The 27,541-nt window shown below is 39.9% G+C and overlaps 1 protein-coding gene across 4 annotated transcripts in view; it reads right to left on the bottom strand.

The window, feature by feature from the left end:
• The window catches only part of zfhx4 (zinc finger homeobox 4), a 98,121-nt gene that overhangs the window by 34,716 nt on the left and 35,864 nt on the right, over positions 1–27,541 (bottom strand). For all 4 annotated transcript variants that reach the window (XM_032550749.1, XM_032550748.1, XM_032550750.1 and 1 more), the window contains exons 3-6: positions 27,277–27,489; positions 26,562–26,856; positions 24,383–24,924; positions 7,511–7,745 (exon numbers count right to left, since the gene is read on the bottom strand). In XM_032550749.1, coding sequence (XP_032406640.1) covers positions 7,511–7,745; positions 24,383–24,924; positions 26,562–26,856; positions 27,277–27,489 — 1,285 coding nt within the window. The remainder of the gene's footprint in view (positions 1–7,510; positions 7,746–24,382; positions 24,925–26,561; positions 26,857–27,276; positions 27,490–27,541) is intronic.

Raw genomic sequence — 27,541 nt, 5'->3', positions numbered from 1 at the left:
GACAAATGATTTAAAATGCAGCACATTGTCTCCAGCTAATTGCACAGTGATTGAAAAAAGGAACTTCTGGAGTGAAATCCCTCAGTCTCATCAGGGACTACTTTTCTTTAGGCTCCTTTTGGGCATGCAAAAATAACATTCCAAGATTTTTGATGATGAGAGGAACGAATCTGGCAGAAATGTGTGTACTTACAGTCCATAAACTCACTAGATGAGACAGAAAGGCTTTAAGTAATTAATTCATTTGAATCAAAGCTGATAAACAGGCACAATATTTGTGTACCTTAAAAGGACAGAGAAGTTAAAAGTCGTATCTGCAGGCTTGACTGCCCATATGTTAAAAGGTTTTTATTCACAACTGAAATCCTTTTAGTGATCTAAAAAATATATATATTCTACTGATTTTTCCTCCTTTCAACCATATAAATACAGAAAAAAAAACAACATTTTTGATCAATTTTATAAAGGTCATTACAATGGACACCACAATGAGCATACAATGTAATAAAAAATAATGCACAAAGGACGTACTTTTCACAAAAACTTTAGTGAATGACGTATCTTCAGCGAATATCAAATATAAATCTAGATTTGTTGTTACTGGAAAGTAACTGGGACCAATAATGTGCTAGTTAATGTAACCCATGCTCAGAAAAATAAAATAAAAAGAAATTAAAAAAAACCTGGAAAGAAGAAATAAAGTAATTCATCACAGTCCCTGAAAGATAAATCATTCACACTATGAAAACAGCAGATCTCTTCTCATTGTATTTCTTTAAAACAATTTTTGTTGGTGTTTTTCTTCTTCTGCTCTTGATCTGATGTTAATTTTCCATATCTGCTGCATGTTAGGAGCCACCCATTATTATTGTCCCTGTTGCTGTGCACATGCAACCTGGTCTCAAATACCTGCGCTGTACACAAACACGATGCTCCTAAAGAACTCCTGCAAGTGGAGAACAGATTTCCCCATTGATGTCACAGAAGACTCACAGACTGCAAGCCAGTATAAATTAGGGCTTAAATGTCTTTAGCCGATGGAAATTTTGTTGTATGCGAATACACAGAAGTCAATGATTATTTAACAGGAAACAGAAGTAGGGGGCGGTGCGCCACCGCTAATATACCTGCTGAAAACTTAAGCTACAAAAAACAAGACATTTAAAGTGCTTCTTGTTAGAATAACTGTCAGATATAAAGTAAAACACACACACACACAAAACAAATGTGATATTAATAATATAGTGGTTTAATTGTTTGCACATAGCATTGTTTGCAATGCTTTGTGCAAACAATTTTCACTCTATGCAAAAAACTCTCCGATGGAAACATGAGAACCGTTAAAATTTTCATGAAATTGTATTAGCATGATGTTTTTGAGATTAGAATGGATTTGCACGGAAATAGGTGGACCTTATTCTTGGCTTCTATTTTCATTTCAGCCTTCAGATTTCTACCAAGTCAAAATCCCAAGACAGCTGTCTGCTACGGGACATAAGATACGGATCAAGATGTAATGCGGATTTAGATATACATTTGGAAACTTTGGAAACAGTCACTGGCTTTTTTTAAAATTTATTTATTATTTTTGGAAGAACAAACTAATGCAGCAGAGTGCAGCAATTTTTCACTCTTGCTATTCACAAAAAAGTATGAAAACAATTTTCATTATTTGTGCAAAACACATACTGTATATCCAGCCTTCCACATACTACTAATTACTTCATACAGCTTTTGCTAACAGAAATGCTATGTAATCTTTACTACTGCTTGCACCACAGTGAAAGTCGGTGGATTTTGACTTATTATTGCTTAAAAGCTTTTAACAGAATGCTAAAACTCCAGAACTGTCCTTTTAATATACTTGTCAAAGTAAAAATGTTGGTATTTTGAAGATAGTCTAGTCCTCTCTTGGTAAACTTATAAGACAAAATGGCCACCCCTGTACTAACGCTGGTAATTATTTAGCTCTGGGAGTATGTCCTATGATTTCTGTCACTCTAGTGGGCATTTGTGAATGTTTATGTAATGGCCACAAATTACTGAGACAAACCCTGGAAATAGACTTCTGTCTGAGGAGAGACCTTGCCCAAAATGGAAAAAAAAGAAAAAAAGAAGACAAAAACCACTGGAATGACAAAAACCACCTCCACCACCCAGAGGGAGTAAAAGGATGAAATTAAGTAGTGAAAGTAAGGCGGGAGAGAAAACCTAATACCTCAAAGGTTTTTGGAGTCATGACTCTTAAAATGCTCCTTGTGGAAACAGCAGAGCTTGTTCCAACAACGAGAATCAGATGATCGTTTTATGTGTTCGCAGCGATTTGGACACAGCTTGAAATACAGCTTGGGTGGAGTGGGTTGGAGCCCACTTTTGCTGTGCCCATGTTCCATCACTTCCTTCTGGATGAACACAAACACGCCTATATCCTCACACAAGCGCAGGGATAAGAGGAGTGCATTAGGCTCTGTTTTTTAGCCTACAGCTGCTATGTAAATGGTTGGCGCGGCTACACTAATTTGACAAGGACCAAAGAAAAAACAAAAAAATGTCCCAGAGCCTTATCACTCAGAGAAAAACAAAGGGATCCGGAACACAGAAACACTGTAACACATGCACACACTCGCATACGCACAGGGTCGTGCACATGATAAAAGTGTTGTTGGTCTCTCTAAGTCAGAAGAGGTCTTTTGTTTAAAGGGGGGAAATCAGACAAAGAGGGTCCTCTCCCTCCCTCTTTAATGCATGTCGGGTGGTGGGTGGATGGGTGGGTGGGGTGGTACAGCAGGATGGAGATGTGTGGATGGTGGGTTGGTGGAGTATGGATGACAGGCTGGGCTCTCTGAAATAATTACCTCCATAAGATCCCATCTCGTTTTCCTTTTCTTTTTTTTGGTGAGAGGGAGAGAGGGAACACAGAAGGGGGGAAAATGACAGAAAGTATGCAGAAAAGGACCCATGTTTCTGCTCGGTCTGACTTATGTGGAGCTTTACACATGATGGAGAGCAGGGCTAATGGTCGAGGTTACACACTCACACATGCACACACCAACTGCACCTCGTAGCGATGTGCTTTGTGGCTAAACAAATGGTGAAATGGTTGAAACGGAGCCGACAACAGAAAAATCACTGTAACAACCGAACTTCAGAGAGCCTTAATGTCTCCAAAAATCCACCTAAACAAATTGTTGAAATTATGAAACTGATGATGGAATACCCTTGACTTGCCATTTATCATAGTTTTCTTTCCTGTTTTTTGTTTTTTTTTGTTGCTTGAATTACACTACACAGCTCCACTCAGGGTTCATCGCAGAACAGAGAGAGAGAAAGAGAGAGAAAAAAATATAATTCTTCTAATCACTTTTGGACGACCCTCAAAGAAAAATGGCATCCGCGTCCTCCATGTTGAGAGGGAATTCATTTATGCTTGCTCTTCTGATGCAAACTGGCATTTTTTATAAACTCAATTTACTTCATCGCTTATAATTGTACACAAAGAGACAGTTTAGCTCAGAAATGTGAACACAGTGAGGCTTTTTGTCTGAAAGGGACCGAGATGAAAGATCACCATGAAAACTTTTTAGCGTATGCACAGTGACTGTTCACTCCCCGCACTGTTCATTCACATAACTGTGTTTATCTTAAGATGCATTTGCAAAAATTAGACTTAAATGGGTAAATAATACTGAAATTCCCAAAAAATAAATAAAACAGTACTCACAAACTTAATCAAACAATGAACCACTATTATTGCTCCTGTCTTTGTTGAAAACACTTTTTACCCTTACAGTGTCTCTGCATTGCCGTATCCCTAATTGGGCCATAAAATCTGCATCCAAATTGTTTAATGAAAGCCATTCACATGTACATAAAGTCCAGAGCATTAGAACTCTTATTCCCAAATGAGCCTATAATTATCTGGCTGGGTTCCAAGTCCCAGGCTTTAAGAGAAAGATACCGGTCAGCACTTAAATTAATCTTTTTCATACCGGCCTCTAATGAACAGAAAATGCTCGAGTCAGGAGTTGCAGCCCCAGAAAACTAACAGCCCACATTCACACATGCACAAAAACACGCATCACCCTCAAACCCAAGACTGGTTAAAAATGTTGCAGACTATAGAAAGTTTTGCCACCTTTAAAACAGTTACATCATCTATCATTATGGTTACATACAGCAGTAAATTGTACATATATTTTCTCACAGCAAAATTTGTGCATTCTTGTAGAAAAAAAAAAAACCCACTAGACTAAATTTATAAGACAAGAAGGTGATCCTTATATGTTACAATCAACTCTCCGTCTGAGAGTAATGAGACCTCATGCCGCTAGTTCTAACGATATTGATCAAGTCCAGTCTGGTTAAACGCTTTTCACATGCAACTTGCTCTGGTGAAATAACTAATTAGTGTGGGATCTGGGTGTAAGCGTGAGAGAGTTAACCTCAACATGCTGTTGTATCCTTGTTTGCGACTCTTATTTTGATGCTAAAAAGGAAATACTGTAGTTCTTGAGTGGCACTGTTCTGTAGTCAGAGTCGGCTAATAAAGAGATCGTCTGACTGGACCACAAACCGTTTCAAAAGCCCTCCAGGAGCCTTCACCACTTTTAAATCATACGTGGCAGCGTTTTGGCTTACCGTGGAGAAAAGAAACACTGACAGGATAAATGAGTGAAGTACTTTGTAGGGGGAATGTGAAAATACAGTATCTGGATATTGTTATTGCAAGACTTTTGATGCTAAAGTTAGCATCTGCTTCAAAGCTTGACGGTTTGATAATTGGTCAAAATTTGAGCCACTGAGACTGAGCAATGCTAAACTAGATCATTCTACATTAAGGAGAGATTTTTGTAAAGAACAATTTGAGATTTGAGAAACATGTAATAGTTCCAAAGTAGTTTTTGGCAGTAAATCCATTTTAGATTTTCACAAGCAATAAAACAAAAATATATAGGCAAGTCGAAACTCAACTGAATTAGTCTTTCTACAAAATAAACAAAAAAGGAGATTTTGAATTTTAGCCTAAAATTGTCAGAAAATCTAATCTTGTTTTTATTTTTAAGTCAGACTTTGCTTTTAGATGTTTCTTGTGTTTTGTTATTAATTGATCAATAACCAAAACTGAGTATTTATGCCAATACAATAATGCAACTGAAACATTAATCATGTTAAAATCTGTTCAGTGAAAATACACAATAAAATGGGCATCTAAATAACCCTGATTTAGCATCCTGTGTGTTGCAATCTGGATCTGTTTGTCTTCCAAGCTGTGGCGAAAGCAAACGTCCGAGCAACAAATGTGCCGTATTTTATCGGAGAGAGAGGTATAGAAGGCAAATATTGCTTTTGACAGCTTCAAAACTCGCTTGTGTTACCTAACCAGTGATGTTAAAAGTGGCTTAAAGCTTCTGTTTGGACTGAAAAAAATGGACATGAGCAGGAGTCAGAGGGAGACTCAACAAGCAGGACAAAAAAGGAGAGAGGGAGAAAGAGGGAGGGATGGTGGGGCCAAGTTAAAATGTAAGGTAATGATTTATCTAAGCATGTTTTGCTGCTGCACCCTGTTTCTCACCAAAGCTTTGATCCATGTGTAATTAAAACCAAACGTCCTCCAGCATCATTCCTATTTCAGGACTGAAATCTCCTCTCCTCTCCTGTTCGTGTGAGTGTGTGTTCTGATTCATACATATTAGTGAGTCTCAGGCTCCATCTGTTTTTGGGAGTAAAGACACAGTCTAAACAGGATACTTTGGGGTGCACTGCTTTAAATATGAACATGAGCTGACACACACACACACACGCACAAAATGGATGGATGGCATAATGGTGTGCAGAAGTTCTTCTGAAAACGTGGGACCCCTTCGGCTCCCTGCACCAACACTCCGCCTCACTCTACCCACTCCTTCAGGTCAAGCAAAGCAAAAGCAAGTTAAGCACTCATTTTCTCCCAGCAGCATTAACATAGGGATGACTAAATAATGGACCCTGACTCTCAGTCTTCTGGTTTAAATTAAAGCACAGCCCCCTCCTCTTACACCCTGCAAGCCCTCACCAACCATCCAACCCCCACTCAAAAAAAAAAACCAAAAAAAAAAAACGATTAATCTTTTTTTTTTTTTTTTCCTTTTTTTTGTCTCTCTGAATGTTTTACAGTTCTGTTACACTTATTAGCTGCTGGCAGGACAGAGACTCTTAAATGAAAGCCAAATTGCTTTGGTCATGAGAAAGGAAATGAAAGCTCACTCCAGGGAGAGACTGTGTAGCCATAGCATACATGAGAGTGTGTGTCAGCAATGCATGCGTGTGTATGCGTATGTGTGTGTACGGGCCTTCCACTGTGAGATCCTCCCAAGGTGAAATTTCATAAGCTGACTGCTTGCCGGCCTGGGATGTCCCTACGCATGGGACGGTGCGTGCTTGTGTGTTTCAAATATAAGTGCAGCAGCCTAATGGGAACAGCATGCTCATTTTGGGGAGATTAGGGAGAAACGGACGGGTCTGCATTGAGAGACGTGATCTGGATTCGAAGGCCCAAGAAAAGAGGGAATAAAGGCAGGAGCATGTAACAATTAATAAAGAAAAACAAAGGTGTACTGATAAATTGACATCTGATCAGAATCAGCTGATTTCAATCTTCATCGTCCCTGACTGAGGGGTGGATGATGGAATCTTTACCCAATCAGTCAACAAAATCACAGCCAGGTCTCGCTGACAACTCTAGAGTGTTGAAGTTGTGACTGAGAGAAGCAGGGTTGAATTTGTCAATTTTCTGTTTCAGTGACTTCTTTTTAACTAAGGCAAGGGAAGCCGAAGGATGGTAATGTAGTTAAAAAAAAATATAAATAAATAAAGCAATTTTGTTTGTACAGAAAGAGAGAGACAGAGATAGAAAGATGGAGAAATTTAAAGCAGGTAAGAGGAAAGCTGAAGGTAGAAGAGCTCATTTCCTCTGTTTTATCCTTTTGGATTTCCGACCGCTATCTGTCACTGAACATGCTGAAATTGGAACATTGGCAGGCTTTCGAAAATCCCAAAGTTTCCCAGTTTGAAATACAAATTTATATTGTGTTTGTCTTTAAATATAATAAAGAGATATAAGGGTAAAACAATAAGTTACAGCGACTGTCTCTCAGAAAAACTGTGATGTCAATGATTACTTAGGCATAAATGGTAGAAAAAACACAGTGAATGTGTCTTGTATTACATTATTCTTCTCAAACAAAAATAGGAACCAGCCAAAATCTGTATTGGCAGATAAAACCTTTACAGAGACCACATATTGGAAACTGGCCACAAAACTCTGATTAGTGCATCTTTAGAAGAAAAGATGGGCGATATGAGCAAATAAAGAAAAAAATTCCTGTAAAAAACTGTGTATGGAACCAAAAGAAATGGCACGTAAAAAAAAGAAGAAGGTAAGTAAAAGATGAGCTACCAATGAGAGAACCTAATAAATTCAAGTTGGAACGAATAAACGTAAGAAAGCAGGTTTACTGCTTGAAGAACAGACCTGGGCTGGCAAGGCATTCCTTGACTTGAAACATTTCATGCAGGCTCAGTCCATCATCATCCCCTCCCAGGCCTTGCTGGTGCAGCTGGAGTTTCCTCAGGCCTTCGTTCTGCTGGTGGCGAGCAGAGCGGGCGTGCTGCACCAGGTTGAGGCGGGCCTTGGTGGAGTAGTCACACAGAGTGCAGAGGTAGACACATGACTCTTGACTGTAGGCGCTGTCCTGCTTCTGCAAGTGCTGCGGAACAGAGAAGAACGGGTGTTAGCAAGTCGCACAAAAACACCGAGACCCGGTTAATATGCTTAACCTGCAAAAGCGACCCCTTGCACAGACGTTTAAAATGAACCGCACACATTTCCTGTGATTGAAAGAGTTTAAAGATTTTTTTTTTTCAAAGTCCAGGTTTCTGTTTTGTCTTTGCCACATGCACTTTGTCCAGCTCTCCTCATTGTGGGCAGCTGTGGGGGTTTCTCATTCAACGTGTGCTGTCAGTTGCAAGCCCTTAATTTTCCAGTTGCCTCTTTAATGGCATTGCAGCCATGCAAAGCTACCCCCTACCTCTTGTCCCGCCCTCTGTGTTGTGTAGGTGCATGAACCCACATGCACGCCAACCCTTTCCACCTCACCCCCCACCACCCATCCCACCTTGCCCTGCTCCCATACACGCAGTCAAGCCAAGCATATCAAGTGTGCTTCTGTTGTTGCTGCCGGGCTAATGAACAATGCACAAAAACAAAAGAGCAGGCCAAGCTTTTATTATCTGATCCTCTGCTGAGGGAGAGGACTGGGGGGATGGAGAGCGGGGACGCAGGGAGCAGAAGAGAGCAAAGCATGGAGACAGATACACAGAGGTGGCTCATGAAGGTTGGTTCTACTTTGTTAAGATTTATTCACACTGCTTTGTGAGAAACAGGTGCAGAGCTTCATACATTAATTAATACGTACAGGGGTATGCGTGGGGGTGGGTGTGTGTGTGTGTGTGTGTGTGCATAAGTGCGTGAATGTGTGGTAACCGGCTCTCATATCCTTCTATAGGAAGATGTTTCTTTCATGGTGCAATTAAAACTTAGACAGGTAATATTTTCATATCCTTGCATCATTTCATTTAGAGCAAGGAGAGACTCTAAAAAGATGCACGTGAAGGAGGAGGGTGTGCGCGTATGCGTGTGTGTTTTTGGATGTTCATGTGTGTGGAGGGAGGAGTGAGGCGCAGGTGTGTGAGTTCAACACCCCCCTCTTCCCATTTTTCCCTTTGACAAACAGGGATTAGCAACATAGCTACAGCCGCTAACACATCTTTTCTCTCTGTCTCTCCCTCTTTCTTCCCTTTTGTAGGGAATCTAGCGAGGTTTTTTTCTCACGAGACGGTGGGACGTCCCCTCGCAGTCAGAGGGCCCTTTCAGAAGTCTTAAGTTTTAATTAAGTCGGAGTTGTCAGAAAAAGCTCCCCTAGTCCAGAGCTCAGGGCCATTAATTACAGCTATCTTTGTTTCTCTGTGAAAGGAGTCCTCCTTTGCTTTTCCTCTCTTTCTTTGCTTCTTTTCTTTCATCCCCTCCCTCTTTTACAGGAGAACCGAACTGCTGAGCCTTTCTATAGAAACCACACACGTGTGCTACGTTAGCAAACAAGCATTTATCACTGGCAAAGGCAAGAATGTTATATATATTTTTTGTCATTTTGTTTAAATCAAAATTTTATCTATTATTCCAAATAGCACGGCAATGGATTCTAACAAGAATCTAGACTCTAAAAAGTAATACTTTCTGCAACACAATGCATAAAAATGCCACTACTGTTTTCTCGATGGACACTCTTTCAATGTGTTTTATAAAAAGTGAACCAGTAATATCTTCACCTTTAATCTTTTTATTATGTCACAAGAAATGTGACACAGTAAAAACTCAACATTTTCTCATTGCTGACACTGCATGTATAAGCTACCAGGTCAGAGGAAGCAGAATAAGGTTTCAGAAGCTATCTAAAAGGAAACTGTATTTTCTGTCACTCCGACTATGAGAGAGCACGATTTTCAGCAGATAACACGAAGGGTAAATGGAGTTCAGCAAAATGTAAATTGTGTCCATCATGTAAGATTAGGAAAGTCTTTGAAAATTTTAGAGTAATGATCTCTAACTGATGTTTTAGTATCTCTAGCTGCATTAAGTGGACTATTTGATAAAGATGCTGAATACTGTGCAATGTCCATTCCACAAGTCATTTTCTCTTTGTCTAAAAATATCAATAAAATGGTATGAGTGGCATTTCTTCACAAATCTGAATTGGCAGAGCAAAATAAAATACTAATAAAATAAAACTGGGAAACTACAATACTTATCGTAAGTAACCTTGCATTTTTTTAATTGTCTCACCACTTAGTCATACTTTCATTTAAGAACGTACATTTGTACACCTTATATTTAAAACACTGGTGGATAAAAAATTAAAACCAATACATATTTTTACTATAGAGACAAGAGACCGGGCTTAGTGCTGTAAAACTGTTTTTAAATGCAGTCATGTTCCATGAAGATGCCTCTAACGAGATTCGTATTGCAAGTCTTACTTATTATTTACAGTTACCCCTTAGGCATGGCCACAGAGAGAATTTTCACAGTGTCAAAATTAACATTTTCATATCCATCAGTTGCGGTCTAAAATACCACACATCCCTCAACTTATGTTGTAAGGTTTTTAGGATGTGAGGCGTCAGCTGGGAGCAGCCGAATGATATACTTGGTGTTGAACCAGGCTGCCGGATAGGTTTAGGCTAAATATTAATTCTCTCCCCATCAGCACATTCCAGAGGGTTTGTCTAAGACCAAAACTAGAGGCTGTCTGTCGCTCTGTGGAACTCTGTGGGCCAGAAACGCAGGCGGCCTGGTGATCACAGGCCAGAACCATCCATGATTTATGAACTTTTAAAGGAGCACTTTGACTCCTGCCAGGCGTGGGCTGTGTAATGCATATTCAAACACACAAACACACTGTTCCTGCTCCTGGATTTGCGTCTTCATGCATCTGCTTGCAATGTGTATGTAATTTATGCCGTGGAAGGATTGTCTGTTTGGAAATGCGCTGCATGAACATTTGTATTGAGTGTCTTTGTGTGTCATGTGGTAGAATGGCTCTAAAAAAAAAAGAAAAAAGGGCCATCGATGTCAATATGGCACCTTTCCAAAGTGGCTGGTGGTTAATTGTTGTGGATTAGTGTTTGGCAAACAACCAAATAAGCTAACACTCCCTGTGGGCCAATGAAGATCAGCTACACAGCATTCCCCGGGTGGACCTACACATGGCACAGATGGCTACAGATGACAAAGGAGGAGGATGCACACCCATCGTATAAATGAAATACAAATTACAACTCTCATGAGTTCCTGTTCGCCTGTCAGAAGCACAATATTGTCAACACTCAATCATACACACTCACACATACCCCCCCACACACCCAAACACACACCTGCACTCACTGCAGCGTATGTTAGGCGAGGGGAGGGGAACCAATATGACAGGTAAAGGAGGCTCCCCTGTGTAGTTTTTTTTTTTTTTTTTCCTTTTTTACCTCTGCTGCTGCTGTGTGTCTGTTTATGTGTGGATGACAGAGGACCGCATTCATTATGCAGAATGAAATGTTTACAAAACACCTTTCCTCACACACACATATATACAAAATGCGTGCACGCACCTCCCATCCACTCGCTCGCTCGTTCACTCACTCACTCACAAGGATTTGTGGAGAGAGTCTGCGCCGCTGTCTGATATCCATTTGTTCTATCTGGGGTGACAAAGCTGCCTCATTAACTGAATTCTTAATAAGCCAAGCCAAAAGACATCTTTTCACAACTTCTTTTATCTCTCCGTGCACACAAAAACGCGAGTTTGTGTGTGTGGATAAGGTTTCAATCCATCCATTCTTCTGGCTCTGTGTGTTTGGTTTTTATGCATGGGTAATTTCCACTCTTCATTTTACCTCATAAGTGTATTTCGGCGCTGGTCTATAATTTCAATACACTTTTTTTTTTTTGTCTTTTTGTGTGCTTGTGATTTGTTCGCCGCCATCATAAAAATATTTTGAAAGCAGCGCAGAGCACTGGGGTTGCATTTTCCTCCATAAACCAAATGACAAATTAGCGCATTCAGTACAAACATGAGTCTCTCCTGTCATTAAGTGTAGAACCAGGCAGCTAATGAATACATACTGAAAGTAAGAATGCTCTTCAACAGCAGCTGTGTCTTAATAACCAGTGTGAGTGTCGTAGCATGTGCATACACGTTTTATACGTAAAGAATCAGTGATCTTGCCGTCGTCTCGAGTTTGCTGAAAGCGTACACATGAACACTGCGGAAATAAAAAAACCTCTTTACAGACTTTTATCAGTGTTTTTTAGCAGAACCCTGGAGCTTGTTGTTGAGTATACCTTCTTTTAGAAACGCTACCAGCTTCCGGTGCTACCCCCTCGGGCCCCTGGGGGCCATCAGAGACAAAAACAGCCCCACTTGGACCAGTAAACTACAAAAGCATGCATTGTTCCTTGAAAGTATTTTAAACACATACCAGCACTGCCTGGAAGACTGCCAAGAGTAGAATTCCATCAGTGCTACCACCTCTCTAACACATGTTACTGCTAACCGCCACTCAGCCCCCAAGACATAGATGTAACACAAGATCATTGCCAATGGAACCGCTGGCAGACTTCACCGCTGAAAGGATACACTGAAGGCCCAGGTATGTGCCACCTTGCTTTACTCTGGTAACAGAAGTATGTTGACATTGTTTTGGCACTGCACAGGCACAAAAACAACAAGGCACATAAACTGCTGAATTTGTATACACTTTTTCAAAGTTGACCTCTCTCTCTCTCTTTGCTTTTAAAAGCTATAATGTGTGTTCTAAACATTGATGTGACACAAAACTGTTTAAAAATCCCAACCTTTAGCTTTTTGCTGAATTTTTCACTATCTGGCGTTTTCAGAAATTCAGAGAATAATATTTTGTACTGTTAAATTGTTTTTGTCAGCTCTGCCTGCGAGCAACCACCATGTGATTTCGGTTTTGAAGCTTGTCTGCGAGACATTGGCGTGATGGTGAATGTGGCTTCGGTCACCCAAAGCAAAGTAGTTGGTTTATTTTGGGCAAAGAAATTAATGACTTATCACAACACTATTTCTAATAAGTTTTACTGAAAATTTCTTCTAAATGTTCTCTAATTTTCCCAAGCTTTCTCCAGTTTACTTTGCTACTTGTCAGCAAAGAACGGTAACAGTTATAGGAACTTTTGTTGAAAATTATACAAACACACAGGCCACTTCCATTTCATTGACTCTTACACATGCACACACACCCCGTCATTCATACACACTTGTAGCCCTAATGTACAGTATCTCTGCCTAGACATCCAGGGTAAAGGCCATAGTTCTCTGACCTCTAACCTCTCTTCTGGTTGAATTACTATGTCTTTGTCTTCTTGCAATGTCTTTAGACAAGGCAAACACGATATCCCATAAAGCCAACCCATACCAGAGCATACAAAATGTAACAACATATTAATAACAGTAAATTTAACGTATAATGTGTCTTCTTTGCTTATGGTATTCAGATCTAAACCTAGTATTTCCACAAAGATTTATTCCCCATAATCCTTTGCACATTTTGTCTCAGTTTTTAAGTTTACCAGAATTTTTTGACCAATATATGGTACTGAATATTTGTAAATATTTTAAAGATTTTCAAATAAAAAAAATAAAAGTTGAAATATTTGAGGCACATTTTTATTTTTGCCCATCTTTGAAAAAAAAAAAATACTTCTAGAACTTATCTTCATACATCTTCTCATCAACTCAGTCCAATTTTGCTGTAACCACTGAAAAAAAAAGAATCCCTCCAGCATGATGCAGCTACCAATGGGGTTAATATGTTATATGTGGTGAGGAGTGTTAATGTTCCTCCACATAGTGTTTTGCATTCAAGCCAAAAATAATGCTTGGTCTCATCTATAAAGAGCACCTCCTTGTGGTGTCTCCTTTGTGGCTTATTGCTTTCTTATTGGTACTTTTACATAAAGGCCAGATTTGTGACCTCTGTGCCCTTCACATAACAGCCATATTTATAAAGCACTAAAATGAAACATGTGGACCCTATTTCCTCAGTAGTTGACTTCTAATGACGACTGGTTTCACTGGAATGTATTTAGGGCTTTGCACAAATTCAAATCATGCTTCACATCAGATTTTTATTTGTAAAAACAAAAACAAAACCATTTGTTCTGTTTATTCTACTTCATAATGAGGTGTTAGTTTCTTCTGATCTTTCTCAAAAATAAGCAAACCAAAAATAATGCTGTAAAAATACTAAGGTTATTGGTTGGAGTTCGACCAATTATGGAAAAGTAAAGCAGTTTTGGGGGCATGAATATAAGGAACTGTATTCTCCATGTATCACACTAATTATATGCCATCCAAATGTAAATAATCTATCTTTGAAAACAGACACACCTGCATTCTTCCTCATTGGCTCATGTGTGTATGGAGTCTTGAAAGTCAACTCACCTCCATCACCCCTTGAAAATGGATCAGTATTTACATTAGCATTAGATTTAGACAGCGTAGCTCAGCCACTTAGTCCTTATTAACCATCCTGACCTTAGCCCATTAGGGTCTAAAAGCTGCTGCTTGTCTCCATTGCTGGCAGGTGAGACTGACCAGACTTCACCATTTTCCTACACTATCAACGCCTGCAATTATCTTCTCCTTTGACTCACATTGGGACAGAGATCACAAAATCCTTCATTATTGAACTGCTAGTTGGGGTGTATTTCTTTCCTCAACACTTTCCAAGCACACAGACTTGTATGGTTTCATACAAGCCTAACTATTTTCAAATCATGAAAAGAACCAAGGAGAGGTCAAAGATGGAAGAAAAAAAAAGAGGATTACCTTTTCAGGCGACAATATTAGAGACATTATTTACACTGCATCAAATTTGCTTCAAATTTGGTATTTTTGTTCAATTTAACACTTAATTAACACAGTCCAATTTTAATTAACACTTAAGAAAAAGAAGAAACACTGCTTTTTTTGCAAGGCCTGTTGTTCACACTGTACTTTATGAAGCCCTGCTGCTGTATAGTATCCAAAGAAGAATAAAATATGATAAAAGTACACATCGACAGACGTGAAGCAAAAGAGGGAAATCTGTGACAGAAAGAACAAAAGAACAAAACATGGAAATATAGAGAGAGGGAAAGATAGGGGAGAATCTAGACGAGCATAGTTGGGTTCAAATCACTAATTACACATTCCTGGGCTTGTGAAGGGGAGTATTGTTTTCCATTTAGCCCCTACCCTGTCGCATGGTTTTACTTAGCACAAAACAAAAGGTACAGGGAACAAAACACAAGCCTAATACCAGGGCCTGCTAATGACAGAGAAATGGGGGAAATTATCCCTGTGGTGGATCCTCGTGAGAAAATGGCTGGTGATGACTGGACAAAGGGAATTCATTTTGAAATTGTCAGAAAATGGCAGACTGCTTTTCATAAGATTTTCGAATAAACAACCACTCTGTCTAACACTTTACAGACTTTTCACTGCATATGTTTACACAGAACGACTCTACAAATAACTTTCAATAGATTCCTCTTTGGAATCTACACATAATGAAGTTTCAACATCCGTGATTATTACACTTCAGCACATTCAAGTAAAGTTAGATGGTCAACGCTTTTTCTGTGTCACTTATTGGGCATACGGCATTTAAATAAGCAAAAATGTAAGCCCATGCTAGAGTGGCGCTCTGTAGGAAAAGCACAATGAAAGCACCTCTTCAGTGGAGCTATTTTGCATATTTCCACAGGAAATCAAATACCTTGCAGTTGACCTACAAGATGGCACACTTGATCTCTCTCTTTACAAAAGGCAGCCATCTCTGTCTATTTTGCCCACCTCTTTCAAAACTCAAGCAACTGCATATTACCGAGCACAGAGAGAACATTTACTGACTCCTTACATAAACCCTCGGAAGCGTACATTCAAAACAGGCTTCGGATGTTCCGATCAGTCCCATAAACCCATAATGATGAGCTGTGCTAGGGACACGGGGACCTCTATGTTTTCTGCAGGAGTCACTGGAGAGGTTAAGCCAATAGCACTGGCAACACTGGGCAGAATGGCCTGGCTGGTGGTGTTTGCCCAGGCCCTAGCCATCGAAAAGAAAGATATTGTTTTGCCCTGAAAAAGCCTCAGCCACAGTCCGCATACCAGCGTCCACTCAACATACCAATGGGGCCTTTGAAGATTACTCAAATGTTTGCCTTTGCCCGCCACCCCCTCCGCTCCTATTCCTAGTCTTAACCTAGAGCGCTTCCAAAATGAGGAAAAGATGAGAAAGGAAAGAGTGGTGAATCATAAGCACTCTGATTCAAAACGTTCTCCTGTAAGCGATGGGCAACAGAGATTTTGTTGCAGACTGATCACTTGCAGGTAAATCGCAGCAGTAACAGTTAGACATGATAGACCAAGTGTCGCATAAGTTTGCTGATCCTTATTTACCAGTCGACTTCTTAGGGTAGGGCAAGTTTATAGTACTTACTATCATCCACAATTAGAGTGGACTATAATAATTCCAATGGGTTAATTTAACAGAATGTGTGGAGAACTCGGGACCCACTCACCCCCACACAAACCACATTAATCCTGAACAAGTAAGTGGGCTTTCTATCAGGTCTATTTCAAAGCATTAGGGATTACCTCGCAGAAACTAAGCTGCTTGAACTCACAGGAGGTCAGCGGTATTGTGCTGCTGCAAAGATGGAGAGCCTGTGGTAGACGCGGATAGACAGCAGGACAGGTCAGTTCCCCTTTCCACAGCTCTCTGACAACATCCCCAAATCCTTCTCCCTCCTCTTTCCCCACACTCTTTTCATCCCTGTCTCCCTCTCTCTCACCGTATAATCGAATATCTCCCACTACTTATCTATTCACTGAGCACCTAATGGTTAAAATCAATTACAGCTGGTATGCTGAAATGCCGAATACGGCTACACATGCTGATAATGACAGAGAGCGTGTGAGACTGGGGGTAAGGGGGAGCCCAGAAAGAGAGTGACTTGGGATTGTTCCAAGGGAGTAGCACAATTACCTCCAATCGATTGATTATTGATTTGGAAGGGCGTTGAGGACTATTTCAGTTCAACTTTGTCCATATCAATATCCTGATAGAATCATAAGGCGGTTAGAGCATGATGGTGCTATCTAAATACAATTGCACAGCTAATGCAACGTTTGAAACAGCTGAATCGAACGATTATATGACAACTTTCATACAAATTAAGCGCACGTTTTAATGTCAGGTGATCTCAAAAGTAAATCTAATTAACTCCCACTAAAGAATTCATCTGATCTCCCTGCCATGTGATCTGTCTGAAGTTGGTCTGATCAAATCAATGCTTCAAAAGTGGAGACAACATGCCACCAGGGATCATATTTGTGCTCAAAGCACCTTCTTTCTTTATTACTTTTTTTAAACAAAAGGTGTCTGTTGTCTTAGTGAAAACAAGATAATCAAACCCCAAGAGAAATGAAGGGATAGAAAGGAGTCGGAGGTATATACAAAATGTGTTTGAGAAAGGGGTGTATGATTTGAATATGGAGGAGGGGAGTGTGTATTTTGGCCAGGATATAGTGAGGATGAGCGGGTTAAGGAGACGGGGAAGAGACAGAAAAGCAAAGACAAACTCCTGCCAGCTTCTTTGTTCTTGCATCCCTCATACTACTCCCCCTGCTTCCAAGGCCTTCACAACCCCTCCAACGCCCCACCACCACCCTCATCCTTCCTCTGTCTCCACTCCACCCCCTTCTGCTATCGTTCCCATACCTGTCAGCCCAGATCTGCTTCACAGTCTCCTGCACATGGACACAGCCCAAATGACCCACAGTGAGGGGTGGGAATGGTTATTAAAAGGATCACATCTGGCTATTAATCCGAGAAAACCGGCAGTGTCTGTTTCTCCGTTTCGAAAAGACAGAAACTCACCTTTTATAATCAAAAACACAAAAAGCATTTACGTTGCAGGCAGAACTAATTCACTGGGGAGTCCAGAGGTAGAGAGGAGGTGAGGGGCGGGGGGTGGCTAGGGTAATTAAGCATCATTTATGAGTGTCAGCCAAAAGCCGGATCAAAGCTGGACATTACACACACAAACACACGCACACCCCCCCATCTCACACAACCATCTGGTAAAGGAGTTAGTAGGAGAATGGGTGCAACTCTTATTAATATCTATGAGGATTATTAAGAAGACAGACGAGGGTGGGGACGTTCGTCCATTCAAACCTGTCTCAAACACAAAGCCATTGGCACAGCATACACACACACACAAACACACGCCTGCTTTTATGCTTTAATTAGCCACCACCCCAAGCACCCCGCCCCCTGACCTCTGAAAGATTTCCATTGTAATCGCAGCGCAGGTGAAACAGGAGACTATTTGACTAATCTACTAGCCAGCATCAGTTTGCTCGTAGAGAGGGATGAAATGCAACCGTTAAACAGACAAGCTTTTTGGCTTGGGAAAGAAATAAAAAGTGTGAAAATTTGCCTGATCGGGTTTACAGCTCTGAACTTTTCATGCCATCATACGTCTCCATGACAGAAGATGAAAATCTATATCTTGCAGTCAAGTAGCATCTTGCGTGAAGTGTCTGACAAGATTCCCTTTTGAAGAGAATATCAACTCTACGTCTGTCTAGGAGTGCAAGACAAGGACGCCGTTATCAACAGCCTGTGTCTGGAACAGACGTACATGGAGTCAAGTGGAAAAACAGTAACCTGATACCCACATTTGTGAGTGTCTCTATGAATCTATGTAGTACCACACCTCTGCGTGTGCATATCCCTCTGATGCATGAATTATGATCCTTTGTGTCAGAATTTTTTTTCCATTTTTAAAAATTTTTTTCTTAAGGCATAAAAAAAGGTAGGAACATTTTTTTTGTAAAAATAGATTTTTTAAAATTTTTTATTTTTATGTGATCAATTGTAATTTTGTCCAAACACAAAGTTGTTATTTGAAAAATACATCAGTAGTATTGTTCCTTAGGGGTTATCTGATGTCACAATATTTTTTTTACTTGCAAGAGTCGTCTACAGTAGAAGGAGGGACCGGGTCGGTTCTCATGCTTTTTTGTCTGTCGGCCATATTGTATTTAACAAAAATAATTTCTTGCATTTGCAGCTGATGGCCAGTAGTTGATGGTATATTTTATGATGCATTAGTGTCCACTTCAGTGGTCTGTGTGCATTTATAACATAAAAATCCACAGGAAGCACAAGAAAATGGCTTTTAGATAGCTGTCCACTGTAGTGACCACTATGCATCAAAGGGATATTCAGTACATTGATGTGTGTTTGTGTGTGTAGCTGAGAGCCTGTGCCATAAATGAGGCCATGCGTCTGAAATAGACCCAGACATTTTTCTATTATACGGACCAGCACAATGATGTTTTATGCAAATCTATGGGAGTCAATCTCCTGTCCATTTCCCCATCACACAAGTCCAAATGACAGTCCAATAATTTGAGCTGCATATATATTGGGCCATTTGATTTTTAAATGAGAGAGGCAGGCTTGACCCCTGCTAATAGTCAAGGCCCCAGTGGTGGACCTAATATCACTGATGCACAAGCAAAGCTACCACCATCTGAGCTAGATGGAGGAAAATTAAATTCAAAGGCAGGGCCAAGAGAAAAAAAAATACAGTGAAACACAGAAAGCCTGATCTAAAAATGTAGCCTCCTTTCCTTTCTCTCTCCTCCTATCACTCCTTAGATTAATTCAGCCATACCCCATGACTCCAAGCCTTGGTGTTGCCAAGAGGATCATAGGTAATGAGATGCCCTACCTACTGCTCCCCAGGAGTTGGACCAAAAGAGGGAGGCAGAATGAAAGGGACTCAACAAAGAGTGGGAAAGACATGGCAAAAGAATATATCTAAATGATCCTAAGATTCCAGTTGAATTCAAACTATTGTTCATCATAACCCCTCATCAAACCAAAATAATTGAAGGGAAACTCATTGTGTAAGATTTAATTTAATGGAATCAAATCATTCTATTTCCATACAGTTGACTACAATTAGATTAACATTAAATCAACAGTAGATAGAACATTTAACTAAATGGTCACTTGTCAAAACTGGTACACAACGTGCCCATGTACGGTATAAACTGATGCTTGTTTGGTAGAAAATGTCAAGCAGCAGATTAAACAAATTAACTGGTAAAGTATGAAAAAGGGCACATGGGAAAATGACTAGCACCCACTCCTTAAGTCCATGTTGGTCATAAACTGTGAAAGCTTTTTAAGACTCTTTCAGGCTTAGTTTAAAAAGAGATTAGGAGCAAATGTATAAAGACTAAAATGTTAATAAAATAAGGAAAATAAAGAAATTATGGAAAAAACGATGTGGATCCTGTATGTCCATTTCCGTCTGAATTATGATGGAAACTTGGATTGAGTAGAAGTGGTTTTAGAACAGTTTAAGATTTATTTGGATAGCCATCTGAGAAACAGGTGCCATGGTCTCTATAACAGTGTGTATGAGTGCGGGGGTGCGCGCGTGTGTGTGTGTGTGGTCCTCGACTGCGCCACATTGGCCATGAACATTCTCAACTCCTAATGACCCAGGGACAAGCACAACGTAGATCTCAACCTCAAAGCCCTTTTGGGACACATGCACACAAACACATATGTTCACCTCAAACTAAACCCCCTACTTATCCAGGCAGCACTTGTGAATGGCACTGACAGATTTACTCTCAACTCCATGTGCATTAAGGCCAGTGTTTGTTACTGAAATTCATAACGAAGCCATATATCATAATATTCGAGTCTAAACTAAAAACGAGCCAGGTCAGCTATAGACATGCTACGCTACACCTCATAGCCCGGTAGTACAGACACTTTCTCATAACACCTCTTGCTTTGTCAACTTTCTTAGAGGGATGGAAACTTGTACATGGTTGACAGTTGTAATAATAACCTCAAAGTAAGGTTCAACAGACGCTGTTTAAAATCTAAATGCAAAAATGCAATGTTTAAACTCTAGGCTGCAATTATTCTTATGATGAATAATGCAGGGCCAACCAGACTGCCCACATTTCCGATAAGTGGTGAGTAGCAGGCCTTTATTTTTTCCATGTAAGGCCTATGAGCTCCTACGCCACCTGCTGTGCCCTGGACACCAAATGACTTGATGTCCATGAACTGCTAATGTCATTTCCCTTTTGCTGTTTCAAAGTCTGGAAAAAAAACGACTTTCAAACTCTCAATTCCCCTCAGAAGTACTCAATGGCGGCTACAAAGCGGCCATAAAATCTCCTGAATATGCTTTTTGTTTGTATCTTCAAATGGTTTCCCATGCCATAAAGATATTCTCTGTTTCCAAAAAGCCAGATGGTAAAGTCGTCAACACTCGGATCTTTTATGCGTGCGGCCAAGCTACCTCTATCCCCATGTGCTTCTCACCTCTGCCAATACATAAAAGGAGAGGTGTTTTTCTGGTCAAATAAAGAAATGATTTTTTTTCCCTCCGCTTTTGCTCTGCAGCTCACTTAGCCCCGTCTACACTTTTTCTAGCTCTCTTTCTCTGTTTTACCACCACATGTCCAAGGGTAAAATAGTGGAATTTCTGCCAGAGGCATTAAACGCGTCATCTGTGGAACAGATTTGTTGAGGCCTGTGGAATGGGTGGGTGGGTAGATGAGGTACAGGGGTGTTCGGGTGCACTCAGGGGACATTGGGATGACCCTCACTTGCCTTGGCAAAGCTGGCATATGTGTGTCTTAAAAGGTACTTCCTGATTCTGAAAACTGCCTTGAATATATATATAAAAAAAGTTGAATAGACCTCTAAGGCTTCTCCAGTTTGTACACATTACATTGATATTGTAACCTCTTTGTGTGATTAAATTCCTGCCAATATTTAGTGTAACCTTGGTAACTAAAAGTGGCTCATATGAACTCAGCGGAAAAGGCAGTCAAACGTGATTCCACTCTTTTAAATGCTTGTACATGTGTGGAAACAAAGACACATGGACTAGTGCTCAAATCTTCCTTTGACAAAAAGGAGATTATGATTTGAGTCAACTAATCATGCTGATTCAATATGCTACGGCCTCAGGTAATGGAGTATAATGTGAAAGCTGCACATTCGCTAAGAATTTGTCAAGTTCCCCCGAGCAGAGACATCTCCAGTTCATCTCATGCCAAGTTCAGCCCTTGCCAGACTGTTGACAATCTTGTGTTAATATGAACATCCTGTTGAAGTTAGCAAAGACTGTTTTACATAGCCCTGAGAATGCCAATTAGTCTAATACAGTTAGGACTCAGAGATTTCCTAAATAAATGCAAATCCTTAAAAAAATAAGGAATAATATTTCAATAAAAGCAAAAAAAGAAATAAAAAATGTTGATGTAAAATTTGATGGGTGAAGTTGCTAATTAAAAAAACAAAATGACTGTTGAATATTTAGCTAAAGAAATGTGATTCACATGATCTGGAAATGCATCAAGAATTTGGCTGGTGGGGGAAAATCAGTTAACCATAATTAGCCAATTTCCACTTGATCAACACTAGCTGGTCAATGATCAGTGGTAAATGTACCATGCCAAAGTGCTACTAAACCGTTCGGATCACAACACTGTTCGTTGTGAAAGGTGTTACTAAGAGAAGAAGCTTTGGTATCTGAAAGTTTTTTTTCTTCTTTTTACCCAGCTTGTAGCTGTTCAGTGAGGCTGCTGCAGCAAATGGAATCATACATTCTGTCAATTTTTTCCTTCCCCATTTCATACTTGGGGAAGGTATGAAGGTTAATTAATGACTAATGCTTTAGTCGTTAATTACTTTCTCTGGCAATAAACAGGTTGAGTTTTAGCATTATGTCAGACTTTGACTAGACTACTCCAAAGACCTTTTTTTGGTTTCATTTGGACTCATTTATTGATGAAATTCCAGATTATGTTTTAAAAGAATGGAATTCATAGAGAAATTCATACCATCTGATGGTATGATGGTTTGGATAGCTTTTTGATAAATAATCATCTTTTGCAAAATGCATTTTGGATTTCCTTGGTTTATCATTGTCAGATATTTAAATATGTTTGACGATCTGAAATATTTCAATGTCACAAAAAATCAAAGCAGGGCAGTAAGGACGCCGTCCATTCTTGAGGGAATACACACACGGACAGGTGTTTTTCATTAGTAATTCTAAAAACACTAATTGCTAATATAAGATGCTAACGACAGTCCACAATGTCAACCGTAATCATTTTGTTTTCGTTTTGAATTAGTAAAACTCTAATTTACAGCTACTGCTGTCTCACACACACGGTGTGATCCGGCCTCTGCTGCTAATCTAAATAATTAGTAACTGCTCACGAAACAATATTTTAAATACTGGTAAATATAGTTCTGAATAGAAAAGTCAGTATAGCTTTAAAAAACAAAGATCTAAAAGGCAGTAACATATCTCTGAGTGGTGCATCTTTAGCATTATGTTGTGTGTCTTAGCTTAAATATAGTAAATCACCTCTTGATAAGAAAATGAAAAGGAAATAAAACTATGATTTTTTAAAATTATTTTTATTGTTTAAAATTGTGCAAATCATCTAAATAAAACTCTACCCAATTACCACTCATTCATGTTTATGTACTCTTCCTGCGATTGTTCCCACATCTACGGCATAACAACACACAAACGTATACACATTTACACACAACTGCGTCTCAATGCCCAATCTTGCATATTGCTGTAAAGGAGACCTCATTATTGTAATGCACTTGATCCTATCCTGTACGTTGAAGCCTCAGAAATGTAGCAACATCCTATTAAGCTGAAGGAGATGTCTCACAGCTCAAATTACCCGCAAACATTGCCAAATATTGGACATGTTGGAATTTCTTCGCAAAAGCTCTATTCCTTTAAGTGTATAACATTTAATTACTTATTTAGCTGAGTTCCTGCTGTGTTGCATCCTTCTATAATAGCTAACAAACATATAAACAATAAAGCATGTCATCAGTAGATGATCTTTAGTTCAGCATTTCTTCTTTTCAACCAAAAAAAAAAAAAAAAATGAATGTTTGTCTGCTAAGGAGACACATTATGTATACTTGGAACATGATATATCAAGATAAAGGCAAAAAATGCCCATTCCACCGAGAATGCATATTTTAAAATCTATTTTCGCAAACATAAACACTGCATTCAAACTGCTTATTTTTGTGCACAGAAAAAAAAAGGCAGATCAAATATCAAGAGTAACATTCACAACATTTTGCCTTTCCCTTAGCCCAGCAGAAAACTAATGTGCATTGGCTATGCCTAACATTACATTTATTATTTTTTAATAATTCTAGAGCTATTTATTACAGTGAAGACAGCTGACGGTGGTAAATCATGTAGGATAATTTAAAATCACAGATATTACATGACCGTGTGTGTAATAGAGCTGAACAGCAAGCAGGAAATGTAACAGTATCAAATGGAGATCTGATTCGGTACTCTCACAGTGACCTTTTTTTTTTATCTTTGTCGTTCCATTCTCATGGGAACTTTTTATCTGTGTGACGATGCACTTAAGAGGACAGGAAGGACTTGTTTAAAACAAAAAGATGTCAGTTCATTATGCATTACCGTACTTTACCAGTCCCTCCAATGGAAGCAAATGGTAAAATCTATTTTCTTTAAGAAATATTTCTCATGTGATCAATGACATCTGGGACTTTTTATCCCGCTTCTTTGAAAAGAGGGTGATTTTTGCATAATTGATTGCAGGCAAAGAGTTTTGTTTTGTTTTTTGTTTGTTTTTTTTACCTTGTAGAGGCGGATGGCGAACTCGTGCCTCTGGTTGGTGGCATGTAGTCTCAGTTTATCCACACTGTTGCTGTAGTAGTCACAGGCGTTGCACTTGAGGTGCACCGGATTGCCAATCGCCACGCACTTTAATCTCCACTGGTTGGCCTTGCCTCCTTCCTTAATGTGAGCCACCAGCTGATGTTTCTGCATATGCTTGTCTGTCTTGCAGTGCAGCTGAAAGTTGGCCTTGAGCTGCGTGTTGTAGCTGCAGAGCTTGCACTGGTAGACATCACCCACCACGCAGCGCCACTCCTCTTCAGGCAGGGAGCGCTCCGCGTTGATGTGGGCGTTGAGGGCCTCTAGGCTGTCTGTGGAGTAGCAGTTGCACACGGCACACTGGTAGAGGCGCAGCGAGGGGTCACTGATGGGTGGTGACAAGGCAGAAAGGGAAGGGTCTGCTGAGGACATGCCCCCCATTCCACCTGAAGACACCAGGGATAGATCATCTGCCATCAGCTGACCGCTGGCAAGGCGCAACTCTGCTGATAGGTCATTATTCACTACAGAGAAAATGAGTGAAAACACAAGTTAGGCAGCGAACTGGAAATAAATTAAGACAGTGTAAAAGGTAAAAATTGCTTTTGCACAGCGCAGAAAGGTAACAGGTTAAATGAAAGGAAGGAAAAGAAATATGCCAGCCATACAAATCTGAGGTGAGAGTGAAAAGGCTAACATGCATATGGGGGGGAAAAAACGGAAGATACACTTTTTTATTAAAGGAAATTAAGTGCGGAAAAGAAGCTTCACCCATGCGGGCCTCTCCTGCACAAAGGGGTTTGATAAAATAAAGCCTCGCAGAGAACTAAGGCTACTTACAAAGTCTTGTCTATAAAAAACCCTAATAGGATTGAATCAGGATCAATTACAATCATCCTTTTCAACTTGCTAACTCGCTCATCAGGTAGCTTTAATTACTGCTCTCAGCAACAGTGGCACAATGGTTTTAGGGCTGCGGGCTTTTCTTGCATCAACCAAAGATTTGAAAAGCTGATCAATGCACTACACACACGTTTCTTTTTCCTCTGCCCACCAACCCTGGGACAAAAACGAAATCTGCAATTCATGCAAATGTAATTAACTCACGCATTTGATCCCTTCATTGTCCCTCCGTGCATGTTACCAAAGTTAATCATGGTTTTCTTTTTTTGTTTGTTTTTTTAATTTACGATATCACATCTAAACAGATTGTTTAAAAAAGTAATTTGTCCACTTAGGGGATGTATTAATAAACAGAACTTCACCAAGTAAAATAAACTTACAGCAGGTTTAAATGATAAGGTAAACACTGCGGAAACGGAAAATATGCATTAATGCATGTATGCATTATGCTGAATATGGATCTGAATTTGAATCAGTTTCCTGCTCCCACCATTTATACCTATGTACATCTGCACTCACTATGGGGAGCTGTGAGTTATCAGTGTAATTCACTGAGAGTACATCTGCTAGCTGGGCTGTGACCTCCACACTAGAGGAGGGAGTGGGTGTGCAGCACTGCAGGGTCATTGTTAAATCTCTCTCACTCCTACGGGAATCCGCTTCCTGCTGTTTGTTGGGGTGTGTGCGTGTGTGTGCGTGTGTAGGCATGTGCGAATCCATCTCTGCAGAATGAGTAAAGGCTGGACGGTGTGTGTATATTGTGGTGATGGCAGTTGTAATGTAGAGAGGGGTGGATTAAGCTGATTTAAGAAAATTACAAACGAAAGATTAAGAATAATTCTCGTGTGGCATCTCATAATCATTTTTTAATCAGCGAGAGGGGTCAAAGAAAGGAGACAATGACAGAGGCACCATATGAGAGCAGAGATAAGAGAGAAAGAAATCAAGAGAAGGATAAGCGTAAAGGGGCTAGGGCAAAAACGATGGAAAGTGACAAAGAAGGTGAGAGGGCACAAAGATTGATGAAGAGGAACTAGAAGAAACGCGTAGATAAAAGAAAGCATACCAAGATGGCATCAGATAAATTAGATACTACAGATAAAACTGCTTGTGGGAAACAATGAACAAAAAACAACATAAAAGTGAAGTTTATGAGCAACAATAATTCAAAAAGGGAATTTTTGGGTTTATAACTGACTCATCTCTAAAAGCTGTTAGGGATGCCAATCTCAATCTTATGAGGCAACATTTAAATCACCTAGGCCAGATCCAAGAGCAGCTGCAGTTGCAGGATCTAGCTGAAACGGGTTAATCATCATTTGGGCATCTGGTCCACCGCTGCCAGCTGGATTCTCCAATTTAACCCCGGCGAGCCCCATGTTCTGAGCCAGGTAGTACTGGTAGAGCTCTGCCTCGGCCGGGGCCAGGCCCAGATGGAGGCTGTGTTGGATCTGTTTCATGTTCTGCTGCAGGAGCATCATGTTGTGCATGTGCTTCTCGCTGGTCATGTGTATTCGTAAGTTCCGTGCGACATTGGTCTCGTAGTCACACACCTGGTGAAAAAATTAAGGTTTCATATTTAGCATGACTGGTTACCTCAATATTACTTTACACTGCAACGTAAGAAACAGTTTGTATGTACGAAGTGATTTACGGCTGTATGATGTCTGGAATGGAAACTAAGAAATCAGAAGCAAAATTTCAATATCAACTGACAAAACACAACTTATCCATGTGTTAATAGTGCATGTGCAAAGATGCTACATTTTGAATTGATGTAACAATAATTAGATATTGCTTGAATATATAAGACACTGTTTTATTATAGAGGTCAGATGATCTGGTTGAGAAAAATAAATAATAGACACAGTGACGCACAGAGAAATAACTGGCTCATTGTGCAGACAGTGCAACAAGCTAATTGGCATGTGTACTCTCTCTATGCTACAATGATGCTCTGTTTATTTCAATACCTCACAGCGCCAAGTGGGCTTCTGCTTTGGCTTTGATGGAGAGGGTGCGCTGCAGCTTCCACCAAGGCTGGCACTAGACACAGGGTTGGCATGGTTGTGATTATATGGTGCCTCACTGCCACCATTCTGGAGTGTTTGCACATTATTCAGGTGCTTGTCTGACTGCATGTGGATGCTAAGGTTTCCTTTGGTGGTAGTTGAATAATTGCATACCTAAAAGAGAGGGATTGTTTAAAAAAAAAAACAAAAAAAAAAACAACAAAAC

The sequence above is a fragment of the Xiphophorus hellerii genome, chromosome 21 (genome assembly GCF_003331165.1).
Source record: "Xiphophorus hellerii strain 12219 chromosome 21, Xiphophorus_hellerii-4.1, whole genome shotgun sequence".
NCBI classification, from domain to species: domain Eukaryota; kingdom Metazoa; phylum Chordata; class Actinopteri; order Cyprinodontiformes; family Poeciliidae; genus Xiphophorus; species Xiphophorus hellerii.
Note: the sequence above shows the minus strand (reverse complement) of the source record. Positions and strands in the feature narration are given on the sequence as shown.